Genomic DNA, 17,676 nt, shown 5'->3' with positions numbered 1-17,676 from the left:
ATGTCAGTCTGAAATACTAGTAATCTAAATTTCAAATGATAACTTTTTTTCTTCTTGGAACAAATACAATAGCAAGTAAAAAACCAACAAATATACTGGAAAATATTCTATTTTAGGTGTAAAAATGATAAAAATACATATTTTTCACTATCAGTAGGTTTAATAAATCACATTTTAAATTCTATCACACAGTTCCAACTCACACAAAAAAATAAGAATTTTCAATTTAACAGAATTCATAAAAACTTCCCTATTACTGAAAAATATATCAGGGAAACGTCAATTTTGCTAAAACTCTCATAACGCACCAGGTACTATCAAAAATGCTAAAAATGGCAGGTTTTACATAGAATAATATAGCTATACTTTATTTCTAGGATAAATGCTTTGCTTAATCAAAAAAAATTCTTTGAAAAATGGAAGTTATAATCTCACAAAAAATTATATATGAAAAAATTGTAGAGAAAAATGATCTAGAAATCAAATCCGTTGTTGGGCATTTGAGCAGGTTCCACAAATTCGAAGCCGGATTCTGTTTGGGCTGGGGCCTGCATATCATCAACAACCTAGAATTAACAATAGAATTATTATCGAAGATGGCCAATAAAATAAACCGCCTAACTTTACAAGAAAAAGAGATTTGTTTAAGTCAAGTCACATTTTTAGAAATTTAACTACTTAATGCAGACTTAGCATGTGCGAGAAATAATAAAATATCTATTTTGAACCAAAATATTTTCTGTTTCTAACCAATAATATTGTCGGATTGTTCGTAAACTGTTTCTATTGGCCCAAGTAAGTGTTTGCAATCTATCAGGGGTGTATATTCTGCAAAATTGACCCTGCTAAAAGGTAGGGGGTAAAAATAAATAAATAGGTTGTTGAGGAAAAAGTATTAGAGAAATTAAAACATTTATCCATTTTTCTCCCCTCCTTGGTGAAAAAACTAAAATAATGCAAGGGACAGGGGATAATACAAATAAAAAAAATATTTATGATTTTTTTTTCAATTTTTCCTATTTCTTTTAAAAAAACCAGAAGGGGAAAAAATATTAAAAAATTGCAGTAGGGAAAAAAATGAATCTTGTGCAGAATATACACCCCTGTATTTTATTCTATTTAGATAGATTTAATGTACCATAAAATATTGAGTCTTGTCCGCAATACGTAATAACAAGGATGACAACATCCATAAAAGCGAATCTCTGAAACGATAGGACAAACGGACATTAACACTTGTAGTGTCGGAACTGAATAATCAAAATATTGTAAAACGGCTTGATACAGGATAATATTAAGGACATACTTGCATTTTTAGGACTTTATTATATAGTTGCTTCGCTTATAATATTGTACTTTATTTTCCCAGGAATCAGTATACCAAACATTAGAACAATCGGATAATTAGATCACATAAAAATTTGTTGTTAAAGTAAAAAATCAACATATTTAAAACGTACGGACATTCTGGTAATGATTATAGAGTTGCTACGCTTTCTAGACCGTACCAAACTACGACAGGAAAAATGCAAAGTTTTAAATCGATAAAACAATTTTAACATGCTTAAATTAACGAAAAAAGCTATCTGTCTCAGACGGACGGAACAACCCTAATTATAGAAAAGCTTAGCTTTTAAAAATATTGATCTTATGGGGAGAGTGATAGAAGACTCATTGCATCGCAAATTTTCCCGTACGTACAGTTAAACACTAAACAGACTGAGTTAATGAGTAGCTTTTCTGCAAAGAAGCATTACCTGGTCACCATCAGGGAAGAAAGATTCTATGATGTGCAGAGACTTCTGGTAGATGGTCTGAAAATAAAAATAATATTAATATTATCATCAGTATAACCTATTTTCAACCGGAATAAAACCAGTTCTAGATTTAAATAAACCAAAATGTCTATAGAAACGTAAATCACAAAATATAAAGCATCTTATTCATTCTCCTAGCCACCAAAGGATGGGGGAGGGGGTGCGTAATGATATCTGAACTAAAACAGTTAGCAAAATGGTCCAAATATTGTGCTAGATTGATGAAACTTAGTACATAAACCAAGTCTTATATACTACATCTAAATGGCTTAAAAAGCCATTTTTTTAGGTTAGGTAAGAAAAACCCTGCAGAAAAGTCTTTTTAATCCTTTCCAGGTCTATTTTAGAAACTTACTTTCAATAGTTTTTCCTTAAATACACTGTGTCCCCAACTTGCTGAATCATCTTAAATAATGTCCTTATAGAAAGACAATGTATTCAAGGAAAACAATAAAAGTGTCTACATCAAAAAAAGACCAAAAAAGGCATAAAAAAAAAACATTTTCGCAGGTTTTTTTTACCTAACCTAACATAACCATGGAAAACTGCTTAATCTTATGTTCTTACCTCATTTTCGTGCTGTTGCAGGGTTTCAATTTTGTCCAAACCACCACATTCTTCAATCATAATAGCAACCTAAGAATATAAAGGTTATTACAAGTAAATATATCTATTAGTAATTTTAGATCTCGGTAACAGATACAACTATTAGTCCTTCGGTGGTATAGGGCTTTTTATAAGGGAATGCTACCTACATTTTTATCAATTAGTGATCTTTAAAGGGGGGGGGGGGGGGGGTTTAATGCAACCATCTCGTAATCAGTGATTAAATGGCACTTAGAATTCGAATTTCGATCTGAAATTTTGCATGAGTAATCCTTGGTAGGTCTATTTTCCCTAAATCGAACAAAAAGTTGGAAAAGTAGCGGCTGGCAGCTCAGCCGTTTAGCCGTTTTTGGACTATTTTCAGGGCAAATTCAACATTAATTACGTAGGAATCTACTTTTAAATACTTCTTTTTGGTTTAATTCGTGGTAAATAATAGCAATAACCATTTTTTAAATTTCTAGTACCAGCTGCTAAACGGCTAGAACCGGCTGAAAACGGCTGGGAGCTTCAAAGAGTATGAAGGGTAGATATGGCTTGTGACGTGTCTAGGGGTAGGTTTTTATGGGTGCTGAGCTCAAAAATACTTCCTAAAATAGTAGCCGCCCATCCATATGGCAGCTGGGTAACAGCTGCAGCTCAGCTGGGAGCGGCCAAGAGTAGAATGAGTATATAGGGCTTGTGACGTGTCTATGGGTAGGTTTTTATGGGTGCTGAGCTCAAAAATACTACCATAAAAACCTATCCCTAGACACATCACAAGCCCTATCTTCTCATTCTACTTATGGCCACTCCCAGCTGAGCTACAGCTGTTACCCAGCTGCCATATGGATTGACCGCCACTATTTTTAGTAGTATTTTTGAGGTCAGCACCCATAAAAACCTACCTCTAGACACGTCACACGCCCTATGTACTCATTCTACTCTTTGTCTCACAGCTGAGCTGCAGATGTTACCCAGCTGACATATAAATAGGCCGCAAATATTTTAGGTAGCATTTTTGAGCTCAGCACCCATAAAAACCTAACCCTAGACATGTCACAAGCCATATGTATTCATTCTACTCTTGGCCACTTCCAGCTGAGCTGCAGCTGTTACCCATCCGCCATATGGATGAGCCGCCACTATTTTTGGTAGTATTTTTGAGCTCAGCACCCAAAAAAACCTACCCCTAGACACTCACAAGTCCTATGTACTTATTCTACTCATTCTACTCTTGTCCGCTCCCAGCTGAGCTGCAGCTGTTACCCAGCTGCCATATGGAAGCCCATTACTAATTTTGGTAGCACTTTTGAGCTCAGCACCCATAAAAACCTACCCCTAAACACGTCACAAGCCCTATGTACTCATTCTAGTAAATTTGAGCTCAGCATTCATAAAAACCTACCCCTAGACACATCACAAGCCCTATCTTCTCATTCTACCCTTTGCCGCTCCCAGCTGAGCTGCAGCTGTTACCCAGCCGCCATATGGATGGGCCGCCACTACTTTTGGTAGTATTTTTGAGCTTAGAACCCATAAAAACCTACCCCTAGACACATCACAAGCCCTATCTACTCATTCTACTCTTGGCCGCTCCCAGCTGAGCTGCAGGTGTTACCCAGCTGCCATATGGATGGGCCGCTACTTTTTTTGGTAGTATTTTTGAGCTCAGCACCCAAAAAAACCTACCCTTAGACACGTCACAAGCCTTATCTACTAATTCTACTCTTGGCCGCTCCCAGCTGAGCTGCAGCTGTTACCCAGCTGCCATATGGATGGGCGGCCACTATTTTAGGTAGTATTTTTGAGCTCAGCAGCCATAAAAACCTACCCCAAGATACGTCACAAGCCATATCTACCCTTCATACTCTTTGCAGCTCCCAGCCGTTTTCAGCCGATTCTAGCCGTTTAGCAGCTGGTACTAGAAATTTAAAAAATGGTTATTGCTATCATTTACCATGAATTAAACCCAAAATATGTTTTTAAAAGTTGATTCCTACGTAATTAATGATGAATTTGCCCTGAAAATAGGCAAAAAACGGCCAAACGGCTAAGCTGCCAGCCGCCAGCCGTTACTTTTCCAACTTTTTGTTCGATTTAGGGAAAATAGACCTACCAAGGATTACTCATGCAAATTTTCAGATCGAAATTCGAATTCTAAGTGCCATTTAATCACTGATTACGAGATGGTTGCATTAAAACCCCCCCCCCCTTATGTAAAACATGTCTGTCCCTTACTAAAAACAAGGTAGGGAAATGACAAAAAAAAATTTCTCCTGCTAAAATAATCCATTAGGAAGGAAGAGAGAGTTAATTTAAAAAATACTTCCCAGTAAGACTTACAAACCGATTAATATCCGCTAGATTGGAAGCAGTTCTAATCACTGAAAAATCATGTATCGTATCATAAATAATATTCCGATATTGATAAAAAAAGCAGTACAAATGATTGTCTCCGATAAATCAAATAAGGGGGGCCGGGGGGGTTAATGCAACCATCTCGTAATCAGTGAGCAAATGGCACTTAGAATTCGAATTTCCATCTATAACTTTGCATGAGTAATCCTTGGTAGATCTATTTTCCCTAAATCGAACAAAAAGTTGGAAAAGTAACGGCTAACGGCTGGCTGCTCAACTGTTTTGCCATTTGTTTGATATCTATATTGCAAATTAGTCACGAAACCAAACCAACAAAATACTCTTTTTTACTCCAAAACGCTATCAAACGGCGGTTCTAGACGGTAGCTGTTGGTACTAGAAGTTTTAAAATTGGTTATTGCTATCATTTAACACGAATTAAACCAAAAATATGTTTTAAAAAGTTGATTCCTAAGTAATTGATGATGGATTTACCCTGAAAATAGGCAAAAAACGGCTGAGCCGCTAGCCGTTACTTTTTCAACTTTTTGTTCGATTTAGGGAAAATAGACCTACCAAGGATTACTTATGCAAAAGTTCAGATCGAAATTCGAATTCTAAGTGTCATTTGCTCACTGATTACGAGATGGTTGCATTAACCCCCCCCCCCCCTTTTACTAACTACTCTACAATACGATGTAATAACTATTCCTACTAATACTGAATTCAACACAACATGGGGATAAAATAAGAGGTAATAGTGATATATTTACCTTGTCAGATTCTCCTAATTTATCAGCTGTGCTCAGAATATTGGTAATACCATCCAGAACCACGTTAACAGTCTTGTCATCCTAACAAAAATAGTCATGAAAATCTTCAAAATCATAAATCTTAAAAGCAAGTAAAAAAAATTTAAAGCATTCTACTTTCTTAAAATTCTTATCTTAATTATTTAAACAAAGAAGAATTTCATTTGTTTCCATTTTGGTGACAAAGACATAAACAATATGTAGGGGTGTATATTCTGCAAAATTGACCCTGCTAAAGGGAGGGGGGGAGTCCTAGCTGTGCATTGTAATAAGTTGCGCCTATTTTAGTCCAAGGCAATCCGACATGACATAGTAATTCTAAAAACTATTTTAATGTCTTCAGATATGACGCAGTGTTTCAAACCTACTTTCTCGAAGACGAGCGGATGCGCTATCTTTTTTTACTACCCACCTTGGCAACGAGAAGGTCACAGAATGGTTTGAGCACCCTCTCTTTACACAACCTAACAACTAAACAACCCACCTTAGCAACCAGAAGGTCACAGAATGGTTTGAGCACACCCTCTCCACACAACATAACAACAACCCACCTTAGCAACGAGGTCACAGAATGGTTTGAGCACACCCTCTCCACACAACATAACAAAACAACTAAACAACTCACCTTAGCAACGAGAAGGTCACAGAATGGTTTAAGCACACCCTCTCCACACAACATAACTAAACAACTCACCTTGGCAACCAGAAGGTCAGAGAATGGTTTGAGCACGACCTCTCCACAAACCTAACAACTAAACAACTCACCTTAGCAACCAGAAGGTCACAGAATGGTTTGAGCACACCCACTCTTTACACAACCTAACAACTAAACAACCCACCTTAGCAACGAGAAGGTCACAGAATGGTTTGAGCACACCCTCTCCACACAACCTAACAATCTGTTCAGCATTACCACCGCTGGTCAGGTTAGTCACGGCCCAGGCAGCTTCTTTCTGGGCCTACAAATATTTTTATATTATATACTGTGATATAAAGAAGTAAGTTTTTTTTTGTCAGTAACAACGAATCTTATTAACCGATAAACTCCATAAGTACGGTGTTTGCGAGGGAAAAGAATATTAAAATAAGGAAAAATTCCACATTTTTATAAATACTATAAAATTGAAGAAGGATGTTAAACTTGGAAATAAGAACACCTGAATAAGTTTTAATAATCCTTACCTTGAAGTCTCCCTTGATGAGAATATCAATGAGGGGCTGCAGACATCCAGCATCGATAACCATCTAAAAAGGGATAGTTGCATGAAGTGCATTTGACGAGTTTGGGAACAAAAATAAGATTTTTAAGTCTTCATATTTTAAAACTACCTATGTGGAAAAAATTGAAATTCTTTCATATATGTAGTTTTATTTATGAAACAAAATTAACCTTTATGAAGATTTGATTACTATACAAAGTTTAAAAGATTTAATTAGAGTACACAACGTTTTAAGACTAACGAAGTCTGTATATAAAGTATACCTGGATTTGATTCATGGTGCCAGCAGTAATGTTGGAAATAGCCCAAGCAGCTTCCTGAAACAAAAATACAAGATTAGATTTCACGAAAGCTATCTTTAGAAATAGAAAGGATCGTAGTCTCATATTAGTCTCTTAATTTTTACACCCCCCCCCCCCCTTTGACAGGGTCAAATTTGCAAAATATACACCCCTGAAATTAAGAATAAAATAGAGTTATGAAAATTTTCCCTTTGATCCCCTTCCTTGCTGGAAAAAAACTAGGAAAGGAAAAAAATTGCAGCAGGGGAAAAAATAAAGTTTGTGCAGAAAATACACCACTGCATTCTTCAAAATTCTACATGGAAATACATTACCTTAACAATATTGATCTTGGGATGTTGTAAAAGCTTGCAGAATGTGGGTAGTGCTCCTCCAGCCAACACTGCATCAGTCTGTACGTCATTTCCAGTCACAATGTTGCCTAGAAAAACCAAGGATAAGACAATCGAAGATAATTATACAAACATACCCAATACACAAAATTAAAAAAAACCTTGTGTCAATTGAACTAATGAAAGGTTTTCATGGTACTGGTTTTCGAACAAACCAATAAAAGTAGACATAGTTTTAAGCAAATGAATAATATGAGGCCAGTGTAATATACAGCCGATTTTCCCTACCACCCTGTATGACATAGTTAGGATCAGAGATGGACATAAGAAATTTCAAAGGCTTATTTGTAATATTTTTGCAAAACAATCTTTGGTAAAAATAAAAACAAGGATGACAACATCTATAAAATCGATCAAAAGACAAATCTGACAATAAAACCTTATAATAGAAATCAAGCACATTTAGTCCTTTTATGTGAAGTAAAAAGTTTCTTTTTTTGCCTGAAGTAAATATTTCAATAGCTATTATATTTTTTCATTTCAAGGAAGCTTCATAATATCCCGGCATGGTTTTCGGCTATTGTATTTAAATTAGTCTTGCAGAGAATTGATGGTTCAGGGATAGATTAATCCTTATACTAAAGTAACAGGATGTTAGTCTGTTTGTTTGTCTGTACCGAAGGATCTCGCTAACCGCTGAACCGATCGGGTTCTCCTTAACAGGGTAGATTCTCATGGGTTCTTAACATTTAAATCCCCCCAAAAAAGTTTATTTGGGACTTAATTCAAATTTAGGCTCTGCAGTCTCATTCTACTGGTGTCATAGTATATTTTTTATATACGTTTTAAAAATAGGTTAAAAACAGTTTAACAAACAAAAACATCTTAAGTGCCACTAGAGGCCTCTAGGGGGCGTAGCCGCTAGTAGTAGATAATATACTAACCTAGAGCTCTGAGGGAAGGAGTAACAATATTGAAGTTTTCAGAGTTGAGATGTCTAATTAAGTGGGGGATAACGCCAGAGTCAACAACTTCCTAAAAATATTTTTTTGTTACATTTTTGTGAATATTGTCGGTCAGTGTTGTGTACGTAACGAATATCATTTATTCCAAATTTATGCATGTTAAAATTGTCGTATCGATCTCATACTTTGCAATTTGCATATTGATTCCTGTAACAGTTTAGTATAATTTAGAAAGCGTAGCAATATTAAATTCCTTAACTATCTCTAAAACTATGTAATAAAACCCTTTTTTTTACACTTCAATACATATTTCAAAAATCTTGTTAATGCTAGTTTGTTTCAGGGGTGTATATTCTGCAAATTTGACCATGCTAAAAGGGGGAGTAAAAAAATATAAAAATATGTGGTTGGGGGGAAAAAAATATAAAAATTAAGAGAACTGAAAACATTTTATCTTTCTCTCCTCTGTTTTGAAACTAAAAGAATATGCGAGAGGGGGGTTGTAAATATGAATAAAATGAAGATACCTGAAAATATTTTCCCCCTTCCTTGCTGGAAAAAACTAGGAGGGGAAAATTTTTTGCAGCAGGGGTTAAAAAAATAAATCTTGTGCAGAATATACACCCCTGGTTTGTTTCTAAGCTATCTAGGAGGACTCTATATAGTAACAGTGTTTTACAGGTTATCTGCATAAACTAACATTGAAGTACTTTATTTTTACTAGGGTTTGGCCAAATATCCGGTCATATGTCAATATCCGGCTGGATACTGGATATTTAAACTATCGGGATACCGGATATCCGGCCAAAAAAAGTTAAGTATCCAACCCAACCCTAATTTTTACCTGGATTTTCTCGTTGTTTCCATCAGTCAGGTAAGAAAGAGCCCAACAGGTGTCAGCTAAAACCTAAATGTTTAATAAGATCTGTAAATTTGCTTGGAATGGTAGATCAATAATTAATCTTTAGAATGAAAAAATACTGAAAATTTTGAGACATTTTCTGGGTTTTACGGGCCAACTTGCAGCTTAGAAAGTACTGTTCGTGAATTGAATTAAAAAACTCGATAATATTAGGTAAAGTAAAACTTATAAATATAAATAAATAAGGGGGGGGGGGGGGAGTTTGTACAGTTAAAGGAAATGAAAATCCGGTACCAAATTTTGCCCTGGCCGTTTGGACTTGTTTTTATAGTTATCAACCTAATTCTTTTTGTAAGCTCTCTTATATGTTTGGATCTACCTGTAAAATTTTGAAAATTGAATTTTGGGACTTTCCCTCTAGGGGCTAGTGGGGCAAAAGACACTAAAATTTTAAGTTATAAGCTTATTTTTAAAGATATCGAGCTGATTTTTTAAATGGAAGCTTTTATTGCATAGATGAGTTGATTAGCCACCCCATATTTCATTTTGGCACTTTACTTCTAGGGGTTTTTGGAGTAAAACAACCCCCCGAAATACAAAATTTATAAGTTTTGAGCTTACATGCCCCTAGAGGTAAGGCGCAAAAATGAAATATGGGATGGCTAATCAACTCATTTATGCAATAAAAGCTTCCATTTAAAAAATCAGCTCGATATCTTTAAAAATAAGCTCATAACTTAAAATTTTAGTGTTTGGGGGGGGGTCTTTTGCACCACTAGCCCCTAGAAGGAAAGTCCCAAAATTCAATTTTCAAAGTTTTACAGGTAGATCCAATCATATAAAGAGAGTTTACAAAAAGAATTAGGTTGATAACTATAAAAACAAGCCCAAACGGCCAGGCCAAAATTTGATAATGAATTTTCATTTCCTATAACTGTACAAACTTCCCCCCCCCCCCCCTTTAATAATAACTAACTTAATTAGAATATCACAATTTCAGAAGATTTTTTTGGGAAGACAGTCTAAGAAAATAATGCGGGACCCCCCCCCCAAAAAAAAAAAATAAAAATCCCCCACATTTGAAAACAATTAAAAAAAGAGGGGGGGGGGGGGGGGGGGTTTATACAACCATCTCGTAATCAGTGAGCAAATGGCACTTAGAATTCGAAGTTCGATCTGAAATTTTGCATGAGTAATTCTTGGTAGGTCTATTTTACCTAAATCGAACAAAAAGTTGGAAAAGTAACGGCTAACGGCTGGCAGCTTAGCAGTTTCCCCAAATTTTAATGTAGGGAGGAGATTTGAAATCTGCATCAAATTTTAAGGATTTTTTTTATAAAATGCGTTTTTTGTATAATTCTTTATCTAAAAGCGGAAATAAATATCAAGTTAATTAATTTTGACCAATAGGATAGGTGGATTTTAAACTACCTGCGCTCTAATTGGTTGAATGATGTACGACATCCGATCAGAGCGCTGATTTTTTAAATCCACCAATCACGGGTGCCAAAATTAATTAACTTAATTTATATTTCCGCTTTTAGATAAAGAATTATACAAAAAACGAATTTTATAAAAAAATCCTTAAAATTTGATGCAGATTTCAAATCTCCTCCCTACATTAAAATTCCGGAAAACTTGTATCTCTTAATCTATATTGCAAATTAGTCACGAAACCTATCTCCACATAATACTCTTTTCCACTCAAAAACGCTATCAAACTGTTCGAATTCTAAATGCCATTTGCTCACTGATTACGAGATGGTTGCATTAACCCCCCCCCCCCTAATTCAGTAGTTTGGTTTTGGTTTCAAAATAATAAATCTCAATTAATTTAATAGAAAGCAATTCTATAATAATAAACTTACGTCCATGTCAGTATGTTGAATGAGCTGAGCGAGGGTGGGGAGACATTGTTTCACCACCTCAAATGGAGGGTAGGGGTTCTTGTTACGGCACAAGTTGGAGATTGACCACGTCACATTTCTGTCAAAAAACAAAACAAAAGGGTTAGTTTCACTGAAAACTTCAGATTTGAAAATCAAATTAAGTTCATATAACATACACTTTTAGCACGCCCGGAGTTTAAACAATATTTAGTCTTAGCAAGCCAGAAAATTCAGATTGGAAACAGCTGCCATTTATTCTAACTAGCGAATGTGACCCTAACTTTCTAATTCGAAGAGAAGAAAAATAGGTTAAACCTAATCCATAACTTGAAATAAAACTATTAATACATTAGTCTAAAACTATCCTGGAGTCATAAAAGAAGTAGCCCTCCCCCTCGTCTAAATGCATTCAGTTAATTTAAGTTTTCTTCTTTATTTCATTAAATAAATTACAATTATGCCCCCAATTTACTATTTTAACATTCCCCCCCACCCCCCTCACATATTTATCATTTATTTCCCCCCACATTAGCAGGGGATCCCATGCAGGATAAAAACACCCCTGTATAATGGAGAACTTAATGACAAAAAAGCATAAACTATGTTTAAAATAAGTCGTACCTTAAGAAAGGAATCTTGGCATCAGGTTTGACGAGGTTCAAGAGGGGTGTGACTGCTCCATTGTTTATTACATAATCCCTGTTTACATGTTTAGCAATTAGACATTTGTTCATATAGGAATATTAACTGCTAATATTAAAAAAAACTTCTACATAATAGATTAGTACTTAGTAGTTAATAGTTCAGTAGTAAGTAACGTGTATCAGAGGTTGGTATGCAATAATACCATTAAAAAGTTGAGGATTTTAGTATAACTTAACAAAAAGCAGAGGAAAGGTATTTACAAGTTTTTTATAATAATCAACATAATCAAAAAACAGGCGCATGCCGTTGATAAGTAAATTGACACGTAAATTAATTTACACGTCCTTCTCAGCTGTATTATGGCCCAGGGGGTGTAAAACCTAGTAAAGAGGGGGGTTGGACCTTGGAGGATGTATTAAGGTATTAATTCAGTATTGCAAGTAAATTCCTGAGTTTAGGTCCATCTCCAGCAATATTACCCAGAGCCCAGACAGATTGTTCACAAACATTCTCCACTCCACTTTTCAACAGGGTCACAAAATGGGGAACGGCTCCAGCCTAAAAGTAAATATAATCAGTAGTTTGTTGTGTGTCCAGTACGATCTCGAAAACAGACAGAGGTATAACTACGATATAACCTATTAACATTTGCTTACAAAAAATATTAAGAACAAAGACACTTTTTATGTCAATCACCATATATATTTTTAACAAGTAAAATATTTTTACCTTCTGAATACTAAAATAAGACTGTAGTTGTCATAGGCTCTATATCTATTATTGGTTCCAGGACAAACGCAGGAGTCCTAACCTTCGGAGTATAAAAACGCAGGAGTGACACAATATTAGGAGAATCCTAATGAATTCCCTACCCATAAGGCAACAATTACACAACAAAACTTATACCTCGACTACGGCGTTAGTTTGTTCAGAATTTCCACTGGCAATGTTGGTCAGGGCCCACGCAGCCTCGAACTGAAGGTCGGGGTTTTCAACTCTCTTCAGAAATTCTACTAGCCTGGATAGAGAAATATAATGATACACAAGGGTGTTTTTAGGCTATTTGACAGAACTTTATTCAAATAATAAAATATTAAAAAGAAAGCTATACAGCTGAATTGTATCTTAGCGAAAATTACCATCTAAGTTAACATTTCTAACGTTGTGATATTTTACCTTGGCATAACTCCCAGATTAATGAAAACATCAATTGGTGGGTTCCTCTCTCTGCTCAAGATCTTTCTGGCAGATTGGGTGGCCTAAAATAATCATTAGATAAAACCCTAAAAATTATTTTCATAGCTATGCTATCCTTATACTAAAGTAACAGGATGTCTATGTGTTTGTGTGTCTGTACCGAAGGATCTCGCTAACCACTGAACCGATCGGGTTCTCCTTGACAGGGTAGATTCTAATGGGTACCGGGAAGGTTTATAACTATTTTGGGCAGGGTTTCGGATCCGCATTGATTTTATGCGGATCCGGATCCGGATCCGGATCCTCAAAATTTGGTCAGTGCGGATCCGGATCCGGATCCGGATCCGGATCCGGATCCTACTGGATCCGGATCCGGATCTTTGACAATAAAAATAAAATCACCAAATTTTTCAAAAAAATTAATTCTTCAATTCGAAGTCAAAAATACTTTTAATTTTCAAGTCTGAACCTAAACCTTAAAGATTGGCTCTCATCAAGAGAATGTCTGAGATTTTATATAAATTTAGGTAGATTTTTCCATTTTTTCCGCATTTTTTGGAGTCTAAGGATCCGGATCCGGATCCGCATTTTTTTTGCGGATCCGGATCCTTGGACTCAAAATATGCGGATCCTTGCGGATCCGGATCCGGATCCGAAACCCTGATTTTGGGGGAGGGTACCAACACCCTTCCAAGAGAAAAAACAAAAAAATCAAATTTGAGATTCGAAAGACTTCAACGTAACATAAAGAGGTATCGTAACATAAAGAATTATCGTAGAGACTTTAACAAACAAAAATATTTAAAGTGCCACTAGAGGCCTCTTAGTTTCTACGTTTTTCCAGCATTCTAAAATGAGCATTTCTTTAATTAACAAGGTCTTATGAAATAATCGCATTTAACCTGGAAAACTAGTAAAACTTACACTTATTTTGAAGGGTTAATAATTAAGAAATAAAATTTTCATTCGGATTAAGAGTTTTAAATCACACACATACATGCCTTATTAATAGAATATCAGTGCCAAAATAATAAAAATAAGGTTGAACCTGGAATTGCTTGATGGGGTCGGCACAAAGGATTCCATTCTGAATTTCTTCCACGCTCATCAGAGCTGTAGGCTGCTTGCTCTCCTGAAATAAAAAAAACGTGTACAATATTTAATTATGTAGAAAGAATTAAGAGGCCTGATCAGTAGATATTAGAGAAAAAATGTAAAAATGCTCTATACTATACAATGACATAGTTAAAAATTCATCTATTTCAACCTGCAAAGGTTCATATATAAATATGAAAAAAAAACCATCAAAAGGGGGATAAAGGATTGAGTTGACACATTTACGTAAACCGCGTGTTTGGGCTTTATCTTTGGACCGAGAAGCTGGCATATTAGGGATAAAATCATTCCTAGTCCAGTAGCTGCAGGTCTCCAGGTGGTCCCTGGACAGGGTCGTCATATCGGGCGGGCGGTTTTGGGCTGCCCTTTATCGGGTCCTTGTGGGCAGATTTGGGCACCCCCCGTTTTTGGGGTAAGAAATAGGGAAGGGGGTCAAAAGAAGGGGACGGGGCCTATTTTTTGGGTGATATTAACTATTATATAAATAAGTAAGCTTTTTTGTATCCAGAGCAGGATTCGCTAACCGCTGAACCGATATGGTTCTCCATTCCAGTAGATCTTTTAACGGTCCTGAGATGGTTTTAGGCTATTTTATATACTTTTTATAATATGCTTATTACGACATTTGCCCAATAAGGGTGCCCAAAACCACTTTTGAACGCCCAAAACCCCAAAATGACCAATATGACCAATATGACAACCCTGTCCCTGGACAGGAAAAATAATTTTTTTTTGAAGGGTTAGATTTCATTTTATAACAAAAATTTGCATCTTTTTAAATAGTATTTATAAAGGGGAGGGTTTTTAATGCAACCATCTCGTAATCAGTGATTAAATGGCACTTAGAATTCGAATTTCTATCTGAAATTTTGCATGAATAATCCTTGGTAGGTCTATTTTCCCTAAATCTAACAAAAAGTTGGAAAAGTAACGGTAAACGGCTGGCGGCTCAGCCGTTTTGTCAACTTTTGCCAATCTTAAGAGCATATTAGTCACGAAACCTATCTCCACATACTACTTATTCTCGCTCAAAAACCTTAGCAAACGGTTCTAGCCGGTAGCTGTTGGTACTAGAAATTTAAAATATGGTCATTGCTATCATTTAACATAAATTAAACCAAAAATATGTTTTAAAAAGTTTATTCCTACGTAATTATTGATGAATTTGCCCTGAAAATAGGCAAAAAACGGCAGAGCCGCCAGCCGTTACTTTTCCAACTTTTTGTTCGATTTAGGGAAAATAGACCTACCAAGGATTACTCATGAAAAATTTCAGATCGAAATTCGAATTCTAAGTGCCATTTAATCATTGATTACGAGATGGTTGCATTAAAAACCCCCCCCCCCCTTTGAAGATATAAAATATCTAGAGATCCCCTGGATGCCTGCAGCTCCTGAACCAGTAGGCCTATCAAAAAAATCTTTGTAAAACTTATCAAAAGAATGATTTATCCCTAATAACCCATCCTCTAAGTCCAATGATAAAGCTTATACACACGGTTTATACAAATGTGTCAAAACTCCCCAACCCCTCACCTTCTTATTTACCCAACTAACTATAAATCCGTCGCAAAACAACCTCTACGTACCTGAAGGGGACTCAGGGGTTCATCTTCTGTGCAAACATTTCTTCTCTTGCTAAGCATATCCTCTTTCTTGTTCTTTCTCAACTCGACAGAAACCTCGTTCCTTCTCCTACGCAGCTCATCATTGTCCTTGCCTAAATACAAAGTTAAGATATGACTTTGGTAGCATAACTATTCTTTAATTCGAAAGAACAGCAGGTCTCTAGAAATCTTTAAAAGCCTCCGGTGACCGCAATTTTTACTTAGATATGAGCTTTTCTAACATGTCTCATAACATTAAAATTTCATAATTTTATCCGCCGCCTATTTCACGCCAGACCGCCGACTGCTAAATTACAGCTGCGGCCGCCGAAATTTATGTTTTGAGATTTCTAATAAAGAATTTACATATAGATAAACATTTTTTGAAAAAATAGTTTTTCTAGATTCAAAAATGAATATCTAAATGACAGACGTTTGAAAGTTTGAAGTAAAAGACCTAAAAACAAAGGTTGTCAAATAAAATGTTGAAGGAAGCGAAAAATAACTTTGACTTTGTTAAGGCAATACGTGATTTTCGAAGTTCATATATATATTAAACGGGTTTTGTTTTGCTAAATTATTATACGACGCGTGAGGAATCCAACTTCTTGTACTTTTTGTACCAGCAATTTAATTTTAGAATCTTCGCCCTTGGTTATTAAGTTACAAGAGTCTAGAATATTTTATTCAAATGATCCCTATCAATGCAATCTTCAAAAAAATACAAGAGTCTAAATTCTGTTAATATTTAGACTCAGCCCCCCCCCCCCCCCATCATTTTCTCAGTAAGTTAGGCTGGCGATCAGACGGCAAAACGTAAAACTTTCCTGATTATACAAATATATCTGTCCCATCTTTTACGCTCAATCAATATGAAATTTCCCAAACAAAATTATGCCAGGTTTCTTCAAAATGCAAGATGTAAGGCAATTAAGAGAACAAAATGCATGGCTAAATAGTTACTTTACTAAGGTCGGCGCAAGGAAAAGTACGTGGGAAAATCCGAAAGTACGCTTCAAGGTACCCTTCACAATAACTTCAAAGTTTAGGGAGTCCTCGGTCGAAGAATTTAACATTGTAAAGTCAAATAAATCTGGCAGATAACGAGATCTTTAAGTACAGAGTCAGGCAACCTTACCGACTTAAGAGAAATAAGAGTTCGTACCTTTGTTCTTAAAGTTTTTTAGGCGATTTTCATTGCTAGCAACTTCAACGCCAGGCATTTTGATTATTTGTGGACAATTTAGGAATCTAAAAATACAAAACAAATATTCATTTTAAGAAGACGAATATAACTTTTAAAGATATTAATTAAGTAGAAAATCTTAAAATCAAAGTACAATGTTAAAAGTAATATTTAAGTAATCCGAACAATTATTTTTAAAAAAACCTATCAAATAAAATGTAACTAAATCACGTTATAACGAAATATATTATATTTTAAAGCAATTTTATAAAAGCAAATAACAAAATTCAGTTCGAAACTGAAAGAATTTTAAAATTTTTGGCGGTTACAGAAAACGAGCGAAATGATGAAAGAAGGGAAGAATTGGGATGGAAGTGTACAAGGTATTAAAAGGGAGAGGGAAACAAAGAATTAAGGGGGAGCCGGCGCTGACAGCTGATTTCCATAGACAAAGTACATGTGCTTTAGATTGGCTTGAAGCTGTCATATAATTTACTAGCGGCTACTCAACTAAAGGCCTTTAGTGGCACTCTTGATGTATATTTTGCATTGAACTCTTTACGTAATTCGAGAATAGAAAAAAAATATTTTTTTGTGTGATTTCTCTTTGGAGGGTGGTGGTGCGATCTTCAAAAATAGTTATAAACCTTCTCGGGATCTATGAGAAGCTACCCTGTTAAGGAGAACCCGATCGGTTAAGCGGTTAGCGAGATCCTTCTGTACTTACAAACAAACAAACATCCTGTTACTTTATTACAAGGCATAATAACAAAATCCAAG

At 35.5% G+C, this 17,676-nt stretch overlaps 1 protein-coding gene across 1 annotated transcript; it reads right to left on the bottom strand.

Annotated features, from left to right (window-relative positions):
- Window positions 1–93: 93 nt before the first annotated feature.
- LOC145303934 (importin subunit alpha-5-like) lies at window positions 94–17,187 on the bottom strand. Its single transcript, XM_080145600.1, has 18 exons — window positions 16,876–17,187; window positions 15,693–15,823; window positions 14,036–14,119; window positions 12,967–13,049; window positions 12,697–12,808; window positions 12,242–12,348; window positions 11,767–11,847; window positions 11,125–11,242; window positions 9,239–9,301; window positions 8,374–8,464; window positions 7,412–7,518; window positions 7,059–7,112; window positions 6,758–6,820; window positions 6,415–6,534; window positions 5,537–5,617; window positions 2,385–2,453; window positions 1,758–1,814; window positions 94–566 (listed from the first exon to the last, which is right to left on the bottom strand). The coding sequence occupies exons 1-18, from the start codon at window positions 16,931–16,933 to the stop codon at window positions 474–476; spliced, it is 1,572 nt and encodes a 523-aa protein (XP_080001726.1). The 5' UTR covers window positions 16,934–17,187; the 3' UTR covers window positions 94–473.
- Between the last annotated feature and the right edge of the window lie 489 nt (window positions 17,188–17,676).

This window comes from Acartia tonsa, chromosome 13 (assembly GCF_053477335.1).
Source record: "Acartia tonsa isolate MP-2025a chromosome 13, ASM5347733v1, whole genome shotgun sequence".
NCBI lineage: Eukaryota > Metazoa > Arthropoda > Copepoda > Calanoida > Acartiidae > Acartia > Acartia tonsa.
This window is presented reverse-complemented; position numbering and strand designations above follow the sequence as displayed.

What these genes read in the sequence shown, in the direction of transcription:
- LOC145303934 (XM_080145600.1), bottom strand. Translation starts at nt 16,933, where the DNA reads ATGCCTGGCGTTGAAGTTGCTAGCAATGAAAATCGCCTAAAAAACTTT. An exon ending in ACCCCATCAAGCAATTCCAG is followed by an intron (nt 13,050 to 14,035) that starts GTTCAACCTTAT and finishes TGATTATTTTAG; the next exon opens with GCCACCCAATCTGCCAGAAA. An exon ending in GTGACCTTCTCGTTGCTAAG is followed by an intron (nt 5,618 to 6,414) that starts GTGGGTTGTTTA and finishes TATTTTTGTTAG; the next exon opens with GATGACAAGACTGTTAACGT.